Source organism: Cervus elaphus, chromosome 24 (genome assembly GCF_910594005.1).
Source record: "Cervus elaphus chromosome 24, mCerEla1.1, whole genome shotgun sequence".
In the NCBI taxonomy this organism is placed as follows: Eukaryota; Metazoa; Chordata; class Mammalia; order Artiodactyla; family Cervidae; genus Cervus; species Cervus elaphus.
The window spans coordinates 40,053,496-40,067,355 of NC_057838.1; the positions used below are offsets into that span (position 1 = coordinate 40,053,496).

The 13,860-nt window shown below is 47.3% G+C and overlaps 1 protein-coding gene across 2 annotated transcripts in view; it reads left to right on the forward strand.

Annotated features, from left to right (window-relative positions):
* Nucleotides 1-13,860, forward strand: part of PDZRN3 (PDZ domain containing ring finger 3) — a 249,820-nt gene that overhangs the window by 184,050 nt on the left and 51,910 nt on the right. Inside the window, exon 1 of one of the 2 annotated variants that reach the window (XM_043886648.1) lies at nucleotides 10,131-10,483. The exons of the other annotated variant lie outside the window; for it this stretch is intronic. Coding sequence (XP_043742583.1) covers nucleotides 10,415-10,483 — 69 coding nt within the window. The 5' untranslated portion in view covers nucleotides 10,131-10,414. Of the gene's footprint in view, nucleotides 1-10,130; nucleotides 10,484-13,860 lie in introns of those variants that run through there. 2 annotated transcript variants of the gene reach the window in all.

Consider the following 13,860-nt stretch of genomic DNA (forward strand, 5'->3'; position numbering starts at 1 on the left):
TTTCCCTGCCCTTGGGCTCTGCCCATCAGATCAGAAGCCGAAGCTTGAGTGCTGTCTGTGATCCAGTGTCTTACTTGCCCCCTCCCTCCATTTATTTTAGAGGGAACTTTATTAGCTTTTAGACACACATATATCAGTTTTAAAGATTAAGTACAATGTCAATGGTTCATACCCGCTTCTCAAGTATATTGTGTTGTTTTATTTTCCCTGAGAATGTTTAAAAAAAATTAGTATTGCCATTGGTGAGAGAACATTTTTCTCTTAAAACCAACCATTGGTCATAATAGTGTTTACTTACTTATTCGCCGAAGTGCGATTTTATATAGAAAGTAAATCCAGGATAGAAGCCTGGTAAGTAATTTCAGACTTGATAGCACATGAACCTTATAGGAACAGGTGAATTATGAAGCCTCACTTTGCACTGCCTTTTTTTTTTCCCTCAAGTAAGTCTCTCCGTCGCAGTGACCTGTTTATCTTCTGAGTGATTTTAAAATATTGAACAAGCGTCTGCTTAGTGGCCAAGTCATCCATCCAGCTCATGCTGCTTCTGTCCTCCAAGGTCCTTCAGATACGAAGAGTCCTGGAGCCTATGGCTCAATTACAGGCTGTCAGAAGGGGTAGTCTGCTACAGGGGCATGTTCTGAGTCCAAAAATCTGACCAAAGATGAAAAAGAGAACCTGGATTTCCCAGAGCCACTTATGGCTATCGTTCCACCTGACATCCGCCACAGAAAGTACAAAGTCATTTGCCCCTGGGAACCCCTAGTTCTGAATTCAGACGTGAGCTCTTCCCTGGTGTTACCTTCTTGCCAATTTATTACCTTCCCCGCTTTTGCACCAACAGGCATACCCGTCCCAGGCCACTTTCTCAGGTATCACCTTGTCCCAGCATCCCTTTGCCTTCCAGACCATCGTTCTCATGGGCTTGCCTTTCTCAGGCACCCAGCTTCATCTCCAGTAGGAAGTGCCCCGCACACATCCAGACTCCAGCCTGCATCATTTCTTCCTGGGTCCAAATTCCCTCCAGCTTACAATAACCAGCTCACGTTGCATCTGCCCCACAGAGGCTGGGGTAATCACAGCAGACCCAGAAGCATGGTCCCCAGGAGCTTTGACCTTATAGCCCAGTGGGGTTATAAAGAGGAGTGTGCCTCAGGTTCCTGTCTGCAGCTCTGACATCCCCTGTTACCCACCACTTCACAGTTCATCCTGTCTTCCAGAAAAGGTGGTGAGTTCCATGAATATGGAGACAAAGTTTGACCTTTTTTTTTTTTCACATCCCCTCAGCTGGTGCGATGTGGAGCACAGATGTTCCGTAAATGCTGGCTTTGTTGATTACTCACTGTAATGAAGCTATTTATTGGTCATAAAACACAGCAGAGTTTGTCTCTTTGGGACCTTGTAGCTTTTCTCTTAGAAGGAAGGAGCTGGCCACAGCCACCTTCTATCCCAGATTCTTAGTGTAATCTTTGCCAGCTTGGACTCAGTGATTGGGAAGGCAGACAGACTTGCCCCCAGGAACAAGAGAGAGATTACGATGGGGACGTTGGGGTTTGGTCTGAAGAAGAACGGGGTTTGAAGGATGGAGTTCAGATTTCGACAGCAGAGGTTTGTGCAGAGGCCGTGCTGATTAGAGCTCACAGCCTCAGTAATGAAGTGAAGAGGTTGGGAGTGTCTACCCGGAGGGGTGGGGCGGAGATAGAGAAGACTGGCAAAAGAGATGTGGGCAAGGTCACAGTGAGGCTGAAGTTCAGCGGCCAATGGATGTACCTTCCACACAACGTGGTAAGCGTGGTGGGGCCCCAGAAGAATGTGTGATGTTGAGAATGAACCCCTTTTTTCTTTTGAAATTCAGACGATAATGTGTGCTGTAATTTTTATACACAGCCAGGCATAATGGTTTCCCATTTATAATCAGCATTAGATTTCACTTGAAAATACTTACGTTTAAACAAAACCAACTGAATAGCTTTAAAGAAAAGTATCAAGCAAATAGTGTTGAGGCCAATACATCAAAAATCATGGTGGCTCCCTCTGGCTGGAAGTTTGGAACACAGAGATGTCAACACAGGAAGACTCTGAGTGGAAAGATGCTGCAGAAGAATTGCCCAGGCCAAAGGCTAAGGGATGGTTGAGATTTGACACTGGAAAAGTCATCTGTGAGTTTAGAGCACCTGTCATACTAGAGAGGCCACAAGTCAAGTGCAGAGAGGCTGTTCCCTGAGGGCAGGGCTTCTGTTCTGTGTCCATCGCTCAATCTCGGTGCCTGGCTCATGGCCACTCATTCATAAGGAGGCAGTGAGTCAAGAGGAGGAAGGTATGGAGGGAGACTTTTATTTGCACCCATGGCGATGGCTCCCATCCCGCTTTCCTCCCACCACCCCTGGGCTGGAGCTGCCGTGCTGGGAGCAGCCTGATTCCCACGCCTCCCCACCCGCGGTGAGCTCACCGCCTGCCCAGGTGCAGCAGGAAGATGGGTCAGCCCGCAGCCCGGCCTCTAGTCTCCACCTGTGGTCTTATACCCAGACTTTGCCTTTAAATGAGCATGTATTTATTTTCTTAATTTTTATTGGCGTATAGCTGATGTACCGTGTTGTGTTACTTTCAGCCGCACAGCCGAGTCAGTTACACACATACATACATCCACTCCGTTTGTTTGTTTTGGCCACGTGGCATGTGGGATCTTAGTTCCCTGACCAGGCATCAAACCCGTGCTCCCTGCAGTGGAAAGTCAAGAGTCTTAACCGCTGGGCCACCAAGCAAGTCCCCAGACTCTCAAATTTTGTATTTAAACCAACATCACAGGGGCCTGGGTGCCTTGGTTCAACACTCACTTAGACTGCCAGCGAGGAGGCCCGAGAGGGAAACGGGGACCATCCCTCGGTGACAGCCTGGGCTCTGCACCGGCTCACGTTTGTCGTATGGGGCTGCGAGGCCCACTGTGGAAGACGTGGAAAATGTATCACAAATGTTAAAAAAAAAAAAAAAAAGACTCTACACATGTAGGTCAGAACTCCCAATTTACTGGATTATCACCTGATCCAAACTGTTGAAGATGCCACACTGGTCTAGCATGCAGTCTGTGACCTCTAACTTATTTTTTAACTTAATGAGATCGCATCTCCTCCTCGGTCCCTCCATGGTTTTATAATGTTCACGTGCCCCTTCGTGTACATTTTTTTCCAGCCTGTTATTCTAGTCTTTTCTGTGAATCATTGATAACATTCCTAGCGCCATTTCCTTGTGTCCCTCGACTGTGATCCTGACTCTATCCCCCATTTCCTCTTCTTGAATTTTCTGGGTCAAGGCCATTAAGTGCTGTCATTTGCTTTCCTTCTCTCTCAGCTGAGTCTCCCCTCACAGCTAAGCCAGGCTTGAGCCACCCAGGACTTTGAAGGATGTGCGTGGTCCCCATGTTAGTTCCCCCACATCCTGTCCTGACATCCTCTGCAGTTACTTCTCATCTCCATGTCCACATGCGTCTCCGTCACATCTCCTGCTCTTCCATCTCTCCCACCCAGGCCCCCGACCTTCTTGAATCTTCTTTCCTGCTATCAGGTCTGGTCGCACATCCAGTAGTTGCCGAAGGCCCACAGGGATCACTGCAGGACTGAGATAACCTCCAGCATCACTGGGAACCTGGCCAGGGTCACGGGTTCAGAGTAAAAGCCTCCTTGAGGGTCAGATGTTTTCTCGGCTTGCCTGGGCTCACTGAGATGACTCATTCAGGAATTCACCCTCCGGGATTTTCAAATCAGCTTGGGGAAATAGAGGCACTGCCCTCCCCTGCGCAGAAACACACAACTGTGCTGTGGGCTCAAGGGAATCAAAACACCCCCAGGACTTCTGCTGAAGTCCTGGCCCATCCAGCTCCTTCCCACTGGCTGTCTTCATCTGAAGGGCCCGTGTTCCGACCTCCCAGGGCCTGATCTCCCGCTTGCTCTTCCTGCGTTTGTGTCTGGCGGCCTGTCTAGTGGTTCATTGAGTAGTTCTTGGAGATGGATGCTCATCCACCCACGTGGGGTTTGAGCAGCAGCCGTGGCCAGGCTGCTCTGACCCCTCTCCTCTTCTTCCATCCCCCTCCCCCAAGGGGCCTAGCAGGTACCTTTTCTGCCAATCTCTCCCAGTGGAAACCACAAACTATCCGTCTCCAGCACCCAGGATGGTCATCAGGCATCTGGTGCCCCGAGAGAATGCCCTCAGGACAGCAGCACCTCCATCTATTTGGCAAGGGGAAAATATCCTTTCATATAAAAAAAAAAGATTTGAGGTCCCGAGCAGATGTTATGAGCTTAGGTAGCTTTTTAGAAATAAAACAGCACTCATAGTTGCTATGATGTATTCTTTCAATTCATCTGACATTTCTCTGTGTGTTCTGACATCTTTGAAGTTGCTGTTTCTCTTTGCTGTGATGATGTTTCCATCCACACTTAGCTTTCTAGCAATTCTTACTTTTTATTCAAGAATCAGCTCAAGAACTCACTAAATGGGGTTCAGACAAGCTGTGGAAAAGTCGCCCTGATGAAGAGGAGGGTTAACTAGAAGTTACTAACCTGTTTCCTGAACAGATGGTGGTTTTGAATCCCTGGCCATAACTAGTAGGGTGCTTGTGGGAACAGTTTTTATCCTGAAGGTGCTGTCTTAGTGTTTAGGCAGCTATAATAAAGTAGCATAGACTCTGTGGCTTGTAAACAGCGGAAATGTATGGCTCCCAGTTCTGGAGGTTGGAAGTCCAGTGCAACGTGTGAGGGCTCGCTTCTAGGTCACAGACTTTGAGATGTATCATCATGTGGTGAAGGAACTGGGAGTTCTGTGGGTGGCTTTTATCAGAGTTGTTGTTCTGTCGCTGAGTCATGTCCAGCTCTTTGCGACCTCATGGACTGTGGCCCACCAGGCTCTGCGGTCCATGGAATTCTCCAGGCAAGAATTCTGGAGTGGATTGCCATCCCCTCTCCAGTGGATCTCAACCCAGGAATCAATCTTGGGTCTCCTGCACAACAGGCAGTTTATTTACCACTAAGCCACCAGGCAAGCTCTTTATCAGAGCTGTCCTCCCATTGAGGAGGGCTCCACCCTCATGACCCAAGCCCCCCCGCAAGGCCCACCTCCTAACAACATCACAGGAGACATTCGGATTTTAACGTAAGAATTTGGGGACACACAAACACTCAGACCCTAGCAGGCATAAAAAGTGCTTTTTCCAGGTTTATGGCCTTAATCTTCCTGGAGGCAGGAGCAGGCTTCCTTGTCCATTTGGACAACGGAGGAGACAGGGGAGGTCAGAGCAGCGCAGAGGCACACGCTCAGGGCTTGGACCGCATCTTGAGGGTGGTTCGGGAGTGGGGGGTGTGTGTGTTGCGGGGGCTGGGTGTAGGTGTAGGATTATTCTAGCCACTGTGTACGGCAGGAATTGAAGTGAGAGTGAGGTTCAAACCAGCAAGAAGCCAAGTTAGTGAATCAGTGTGATCCGGGAAAAAGCTGAAAAGAGCCCAGGGCATGGCAGAGCCAGCGGGCAGGTCTCCCAGATACTGGGGGGAGCTGGAATTTATCCCTTGAGTAGCTGACTGGTCCTGGCGAGACCCCATTGCTCCATGAGGACTTGGTTCCTGCTTGGCCCCATCGTCCCTCCTTTTTTGGGACATGGCTCTTCCCGGAAGAACACAGAATTCAGCTGCAAGGTGTAGTTTGATGAGACCTGGGCTCATCAGACACTGGGGGAAACAAGTAAAGGTCACATTCCTGGTGAATAGATGAATAAACACCCTGTCTGTGTGCGGAAAATAGTACGGTTGGATTAGGTAGAGATGGTTCCACAATTAAGTGAACGTGAGTGAATGTCTCCATCTGCTGACTCCCGCAGCAGCCCCGGTGACCTAGGGAAGTTCAGAGGATGACTAAAGGGTGTTCCCGGGGCACCTTCAGCCCCCTCTGTACGTGTCCCTCTGTCCGTCAGTCTCTGAGTGTATTCCTCGGTGACACTCCTTTGCACTGTAGAGTTCATCTCCATGAAGGCAGGGAGAGGCAGGAAGGGCATCAGATGGAGCAGAGAGAGCAGAGTGCCCTGTGCGTTCCTAAGCCCAGGAAGCACTTTCCAGTGATGCGATAACTAACTTGGAAAGGATGTTCAGCATCTTCGGCAGACAGCGTGTGCCTTTGTGCAGCCAGTAGTTTCCATCTTTACTGGGACAGCTGTTTTCTTAGAAACAGTTCTGGTGTAAATAACTTCCTGTTGCTCACAGACTTCCGGTGCCTTTTTATCTGCAGTGTGAAATGCCTTGTGAATGGTGCAAAATAGGTGAGCCTCCCTTCACACCATTGTGCCTCTTACTTACTCTGTGAAAGCACTGTTTTGAAAGCAAAACTGTATTCTAGATGCCCTGGATGGTTTTGCAAAGTAAAGGGTAGTTTTAAGGTAGGTTATCCCAACAAAGTCTTGTTTGGACCATAACGGGTACATGAGCGCTTTGCATTGTTGATTTCCAATAATACATCATTAGTCACAAGAGCAGATGCAAAACCAACCCTGAATTGAATTTGAATGAATATCTTCTCTACTCTTCTTCTGTCCCTCCCCACAAGCAGGAGGCTCTTAGACACTCAGCTCATGGGCACATCCTTCTAAAGCAGCCATTCTTAGAGTGTGACCCAGGTCCCGCTGAGGGGTAAAACAATTTTCATAAAAATACCAAGATATTACTTTCCTCTTTCTTTCTCTGTTGTTCCTTGATTCATATACAGTACTGTGGAGTTTTCTAGAAACTCCTCTATGACACCATATCAAAAAGGACTGGATGCAGAAACCACTGCGAAAGACCAGCTGTCTTTAATCGAGCGAGACATAGTTTTGTGACATTGTAAAACACTGCCATTCTTCTCAAAAAATTCTTTTGTTTTGGAAAATATACTGGCTTTTCCAAAAATGTGACTTATATTAATAGGTAATAGATTTGTTATAGCTCTTTTAAATGAATTAGGGAATAAATATTTTAAAACTTGTTTGCCTCTAACATGGCAAGCAGTAGACATACGCACATAGACAACGGCCCTGGAGCGGGGAGTGTCAATGAATTTTTTGGAAGAGTGTGAAGGATTCCTATGCCCCCAAAGTTTGAGAAATACACTGCTGTGAAGTACAGGGCAATATGCAATAAAGCTCTCTTGGCTTGTGGCTGAGATTTAGAAGTTTTCTAACCAAGAAGAGAAGGATTGGGGAAAGTTCCCCATCCATTTAGCCAGGGCCTATTTCTTCACCAATTTGGGGATGTACAGGGAAAAGATGAGGAAAAAACTAATTGTGAGACACTAAACCTTGCCAAAAAGTAATAATTTAAAGGCCCACAAGAGTGGAGGAGGGATGCAAACATGATACCCTCATAGGGACTGTTTTCCTCTTTATGTGGCAGTTCCAATTTGCAGTGTAACTGATGAGTTGGTGAGACCGCAGACCCGGCCTTATCTAGTCATTCTGATAAAGAGTACATGTTTCCCAAGCACCCTCATGGGCCTGGACTGTGATTGAAATTCAGACCCAGGCCCTGCCCTTGGGATGCTGAAATCCCTAGACAGGGAGACAGACAGACAGTGAGCAAATCAGCATGAGTGGGCGGGATCATTCAATACTGTGTGAAGTGATGCAATGGAAATGATTGGGTTGAAATGACTGTTTGGAGGGCTGAGAAAGAAATTCATACAAGGTGTCCGGCCGAAGCTTTTCTAAGCAGTCTTCATTTGCGCTGAGATGGGGGTGCTGAGTGGGCAGGAGAAGGGGAGGAGCTGTTCCAGCGGAGGGAACTTCATATGCAGGGACCCTGAGGAAGGACCTGGCTTGGTGGGAGAGAAAACAGCACCGGTGTGGGGTTGAGGGGGGATTGATGGGGATGGAGCAATCAATGGGTAAGGAACAGATTTTACAAGACATTGGAGGCCCTGGAGGAGATTTTTTTAATTCAAGTGTGACGAGACATCACTGGAGGATCTTTAAAGCCCGCCAAAGAAGTGATCTGATTTCTGCTTCATAAAGAATAGCCTGGCTTACTTCACTCTGTATAATGGGCTCCAGTTTCATCCATCTCATTAGAACTGATTCAAATGAATTCTTTTTAACGGCTGAGTAATATCCCATGGTGTAACTAATAAAAAAAATTAAAAAAAAAAAGAATAGCCTGGGCTTCCCAGGTGGCGCTAGTGGTAAAGAATCCACCTGCCAGTGCAGGAGACATAAGAGATGCAGGTTCAATCCCTGGGTTGGGAAGATCCCCTGGAGGAGGGCGCGGCAACCACTCCAGTATTCTTGCCTGGAGAATGCCATGGACAGAGGTGCTCGGCAGGCTGTACTCCATAGGGTCCCACAGAGTCGAACATGACTGAAGCAACTTAGCACACATTCTTACACAAATAACAGCCTGGCACATGGAGAGTAAATTGGAAGACGAGTAGTCAATGGGAAGACGAAAGGATGCAGAGCGCGGGGCAGGAGGCTCCTGATGTGAATTGGATGAGAGTGGACATTCGGCCCATCTGCAGTCTACTGTGGGCTGGAAGAGGACAGACTTCCTGATGGAAGGCTCCGCAAATGAGGCCAGGGGGTGAACAGACATGGCCTCTGGTTTTGGCTTGAGTCGCTTGCTTTCTCACATCCTGGCAGCAAAACTCTGCACGGTAGTTCGTATTATACCTTTTTGGAGATTAGGAAATGGGGCTCAATGAGTTCCTCACGGGTCCAGGAGACCCTTCCCATCATTAAAGGCATTCCGAGGTCCCTGCCGCAGCGGAGTGCCATCTGCGGCTTCCTTTGTCTGATGCCACACCTCAGCTCACTGCCCCTGCCCAGGCGAGGGCTTGAGATGAAGGCTCCCTCCCTCCCCTTCCAGATAGCCAGGCCATTAGCTGATCCAGCCCCATCCCTGTGCCTCGCCTTCCAGGTCCAACAAATGGGACCAGCAGCTTGTGCCGCCGGCAAAAGCCAAAGTTTACTCGGACTGGTTTCCTCACACTGTAGGTGTGTCTTCATTCCCAGAGAAGGGGAGCTTTATTCTTCAGGCTCCGTGATGCCTCTCGACATGAGATGTGGGAGTCGTCCTGAGAAACAGTTCAACCTTTGTAAAATGAAGGAGGTGAGGGCTGTGGCAGGAAGCAGTTGTGAGAATTGTCAACATCAACCATTTGGCCTGAGAAAATGGGACCACCGCATTTTGGTCTGGCAGTGGGACGATTGTTTATAAAAACACAGTTTTTGTTTTGTTTTTTTTTTTTTTTAAAGCCATCAAACTTACATAGTAGTTCAGAGGCTGAATGAAAGGGAAGCAAGAAGCAAGGCAGCAAAGACCAAAATTCTTCAGTCCTGTCTGTGCTCACCTTTCTTGGAGACTGAGCACAGAGCAAAGCTACAGAAGTCTGGGCAGATCTGGAGCATTAAATACAGATCTGGAGTCACCAGTGACCCTTAGCTTCACGGCATGAGCTCTGAGATGGGCTTCGTGGCTGTGGGGATGGCAGGAGATGGGCTGCTTCTCCGCCTTCCAGTTAGCCCGGCAGCCCTTTCACAAATAACTTTCTGCTTTGGGAATTGAAAATGCACCCTAGCAGTGATTATCTGCTTGCTCACCTATCGGGCAGCCTCTCTCCTTATACCCCTCTGGTTATTTTGCATACTCACGCATATATCTCGCAATTTAAATTTTTATATTTTATTCATATGTGGAAGATTATTCCCGCATCTTAGTAAAGCACTACATGTGCTAGGAACATGATTCCAAACATGTCCATTCCATAAAACCTGTTTATATGCCATCATTATCTGCAGCATTAAATACATTTTATATCATCACAAATTTTATGGTATATTTAAAAACGAATCTCTACTTAGCTTCAGTGCATTAGGGATTATCCTCAGAGACCCGGCTCAACATGCAGTCATGTTTATTGGTAACTGCTAGAAAATGGCTTGCAAAATTGTTAGTGTCTTTTATTATTCCCTGCCACTGGAGCACTTGCTTGTTAATTAGAGAAATTTCAACTGTCATAGTTGGCAATTATAGCTTCTGTATCATTGTCTGTTATGAATAGTCAATGAGGGCTGATTAATATGCATGAGTGGCAGTATATATAGCGTGTGCATTGGCCCACAATCCAGCTGCCAGAATCACTCAGAGGAGGGAGTGGTGTGTGTGTGCGCGCGCGCGCTCGAGTGTGTGTCTGTATGTCTGTGTGCGTGTGTGCGTGCTTCTGCGAGGGAAAGAAGGGGAGCGTGGACGGGAGCAGAGTTGTTGGCAGCCTCCAGGAGCACCGCCCGCCGGCAGCGGCGCCGCACCTGGCACCTGAGGCTCTCCGAGGACCCTTCATGCCTGCGCGCTGAGAGCGCCGCTGCTCCGGGCGCCGGCGAGTCCTGCAGCCTGCCTCTGCCAGTCCTCTAAACATGGGATGCAGTTTGTGCAGCCTGCAGAAGCCGGAGGAGCAGTACAAATTACTCTACGAAGTTTGTCAGGTAACGCGCTGCCTCTTAGCCTGTGGGAGTGGCCGGCCAGCCACCTGGCTGAGCGCAACTCCTGGGGAAGGAGCTGGGGATCTCTGCACGTGTGTGTGTGTGTGTGTGTGTGTGTGTGTGTGTGAGAGAGAGAGAGAGAGAGAGAGAGAAACGAAACAGCCTTTCTGACGTTTCTGTGTGTCTTCTATGAAGTCTCTTAGGTGATTTCCTTGACAGTGGCCCCGGGTGCCTGTATTTGAGTATTTAAATGGATGTTGAGGACCATAAAGTGTGTTTCGAGCTGAGATATCACAAAGCTGTTTCGACCGCCCACTCTCTCCGGAGTGGCGGACAGATGTCCTAGGCAGGGTCAGCGCGTGGTCACACACCCTTTGAACAAGTTGCAGAAGACGTGGAGGATGATTAATGTTGCCTCGGTTTTGTCTCTGTTTACAAATAGTTGGAAGGCGCTCCTTTCAGGAGAGCACGGGCCTCTACCGCAGACTTCAGTCTGTGAGCAGCTTCTCGTCACAGGACATGTGGTTCAGATTCACGCTTCGCACTTGCCATTTCTATACCTCCCCCTGTGAAAAGTTTAAGAACTTCCAGAGTGAGTGGTGTGGTCTTGGCTGCTGTCATCCACAGCGTATGGCTTCTCTAAACTTCTGCAGCATCACCAGTAGGAAATTTCAGTGGAGATGAAATGGGGTATTTACAGCACAATTCAGACCACTTATTAAGTGTTCATGTTAAGTGCTTAGTAATGCTTCAGTCTTCCTCTGTACTAGGAGATTTTCACACCATTTTACCTGACAGTTTAAGATATTTTTCCCCTTAAATCATTCTAACTCCTTCAAAATTTTCTCTGGTAATAAAAAAAAAAAATCATAATCCTGTTACAAAGGAATTTTAACACTAGCACATTATAATAAAGCTGTTGGTGAGAAAAAAAAAGGTGCTTGTTTGATTTTCATGATGAATGGTATATTAATAAATTCTTGAAAGGGGCTAGACTTAAAATTTTGGTTAGCTGTCGATTGGGTGCTATTTTTGCATGAGCCAGCAGAGGGCGCTTAACATTAAATCTACAGCAAGATTTGTGAGTTGGCTGCCTCTGTGGACAAAAATCTAATGATAGAGTAACTCTGAGTGAATGAAAGAGGGTGTGTGTGTGTGTGTGTGTGTGTGTGTTTCTGCACTGAGGCATAGAGAATGTGCAAACAAATCTTTTGGGGCTTAGGCACCCAGGTGTGTGTGTGTGTGTGTGTGTGTGTGTGTTTCTGCACTGAGGCATAGAGAATGTGCAAACAAATCTTTTGGGGCTTAGGCACCCAGGTGTGTGTGTGTGTGTGTGTGTGTGTGTGTTTCTGCACTGAGGCATAGAGAATGTGCAAACAAATCTTTTGGGGCTTAGGCACCCAGGCCACTCTCCTCTGTGGAGGGCACATACCTTTCAAAAAACAAGCATCTTCAATAAATTTTGGAAATAATACTTCTGATGTATGACCTCTTGCTCAGGGCTGTGCTAGCTTGTCCTTGCAGAGCAGTCCAGGGGCACTTTGGAGGTCTGGGTAGAAGTGGTGTTGCCACTGGAGATCTGGCTCTCATATTATCATCCGTTGATGTCGTAATCCTAAATTTGCCAAGTTATCGTGTGCAGTGAGCCCTGGTTCTCAGTGAGTGAGGCATTTAGAAGTGAAACAAGTAGAAGAACAGAACCATCACCAAGAAGCTTATATACAGGCACTCACTGATGCATATAAGATAAAAACTCTGTGTAAAAATGTGGTATTAACTTCCTTTTTTTTTGTTTTAACCATCAATGCATGAAAATACTATTTCACATACATTGTTATAGATGTAATAATTAAACTGACACCCTCCAAAAGGTAATCCTACCACATTTTCTGCAAATCTGCATTAACCTGTGCTTTATTCATCTGTGTTATTTGGGCTTTTCCCCCTCAGCCCCCAAAAAGAGAAAACCTGGGTGTTGTGTGTTTGTTTGTTACTAGGTGAATTTATGTGGAAATATTTCTGGCCAAAACATCATGCAGTAAATTGCTGATAAATGATTTTCATCCGGAATCCACTTTGTCAGCAATTTAGGAAGCCATGCAGATTTATTTTCAGGAAACTCAAACTACTTTTCAGACCCATTACCCTTGTGCCAACTAAGTAAAACCCCCCTTTCTCCTATTCTTTGGGAGTCCTGAACCGTAGCATAAAGGAATTCACAAAACACTTGCAGGAATTAGTAATTGCATTCCCGCTCTTATTATGCAAAGCCTTATTAGAGCAGAGAAATTAAGGTTTCCATAAATTACAGTTGCAGAAGGTCCAGTGTGTCTGGCTTCAGTAAGCCCTTGTAACAGCAGCACAAAGAGGATCAAATATTCTGGGGCTCAGACTTGATCCTTTCCTCATCCAGAGATAATTCAAAGAGATGCTCTTCATTAGGGCCTTTGGCAAGCTGCCCACAGTTTCTTTTTGGGACTGCTGTGAGCTTAATGATGCAGAACAATGGCCATGCCTCTTGTTGCAAACATACCTTATTGTACCTTTAATCACAATAGGAAAACACCAAAAACACACGAAGTTGCCCGGTCATTAAAGGACATTGCAGAAGCACACACATCCCAGTGATCTAGGCTGTGTGTTAAGGAATGCCCTGAGATATTTGGGGATGTTTGGACTACTTTGATGGAGAGTACAAGATGCACCTTCTGCCCCCCCTGAGATTGTCAGATCAGCTGAGTTACAGCAGTGCCTTGTGCTTTAATGGTGACGGTGGCATCCTGTGGAGCATCAAGACACAGCCCATGCCTATGAGAGGTTTAAAATTTAACTTAGCAACTGCTTCGTGCTTTGGAAAGCCTTTGCTTGCCCTGAGTGACTTAGAATACTCAGAAGCACTGTTGAAGTATAAGGACAGGGAATTGGAAAGGACAGGGAAGATTCAGGTTATCAAGGGCTGGAATCTTCTACTTGGATAAATTAATGGGAGATCTCATATCCACACGATAGCATGACAGGGAGCGTCCCAGCTCTGGGGCTGCGGTCAGAATCGAGCTGAAGCTGATGACCTACTGTCAGGTAGGGATGTGTGAGCAGAGATGGGGAAGTCTGCCACTCCACTGGCTTTGTGCCCGTGACTCCATCATAAGCCAGGCACCAGCCCTCCATGCAGCAGTGCTCCGTCAGGACCAGGGGGAAGCCAGCCTGTGGATGCTTGGAGGGGGCGAATGGAGACCTGGAGTGGGGCGGGGGTGGGGGTGGGGAAGCAGTGATTCACTAGCACTCATTCCTTCTGCCTCTTCTGAGGTCAGCCAGAGACTCTTGGTAGAATAGTGACCTTTGTGGCTTGATGACCCAACAGAGAAGTCATTCTGATGTTA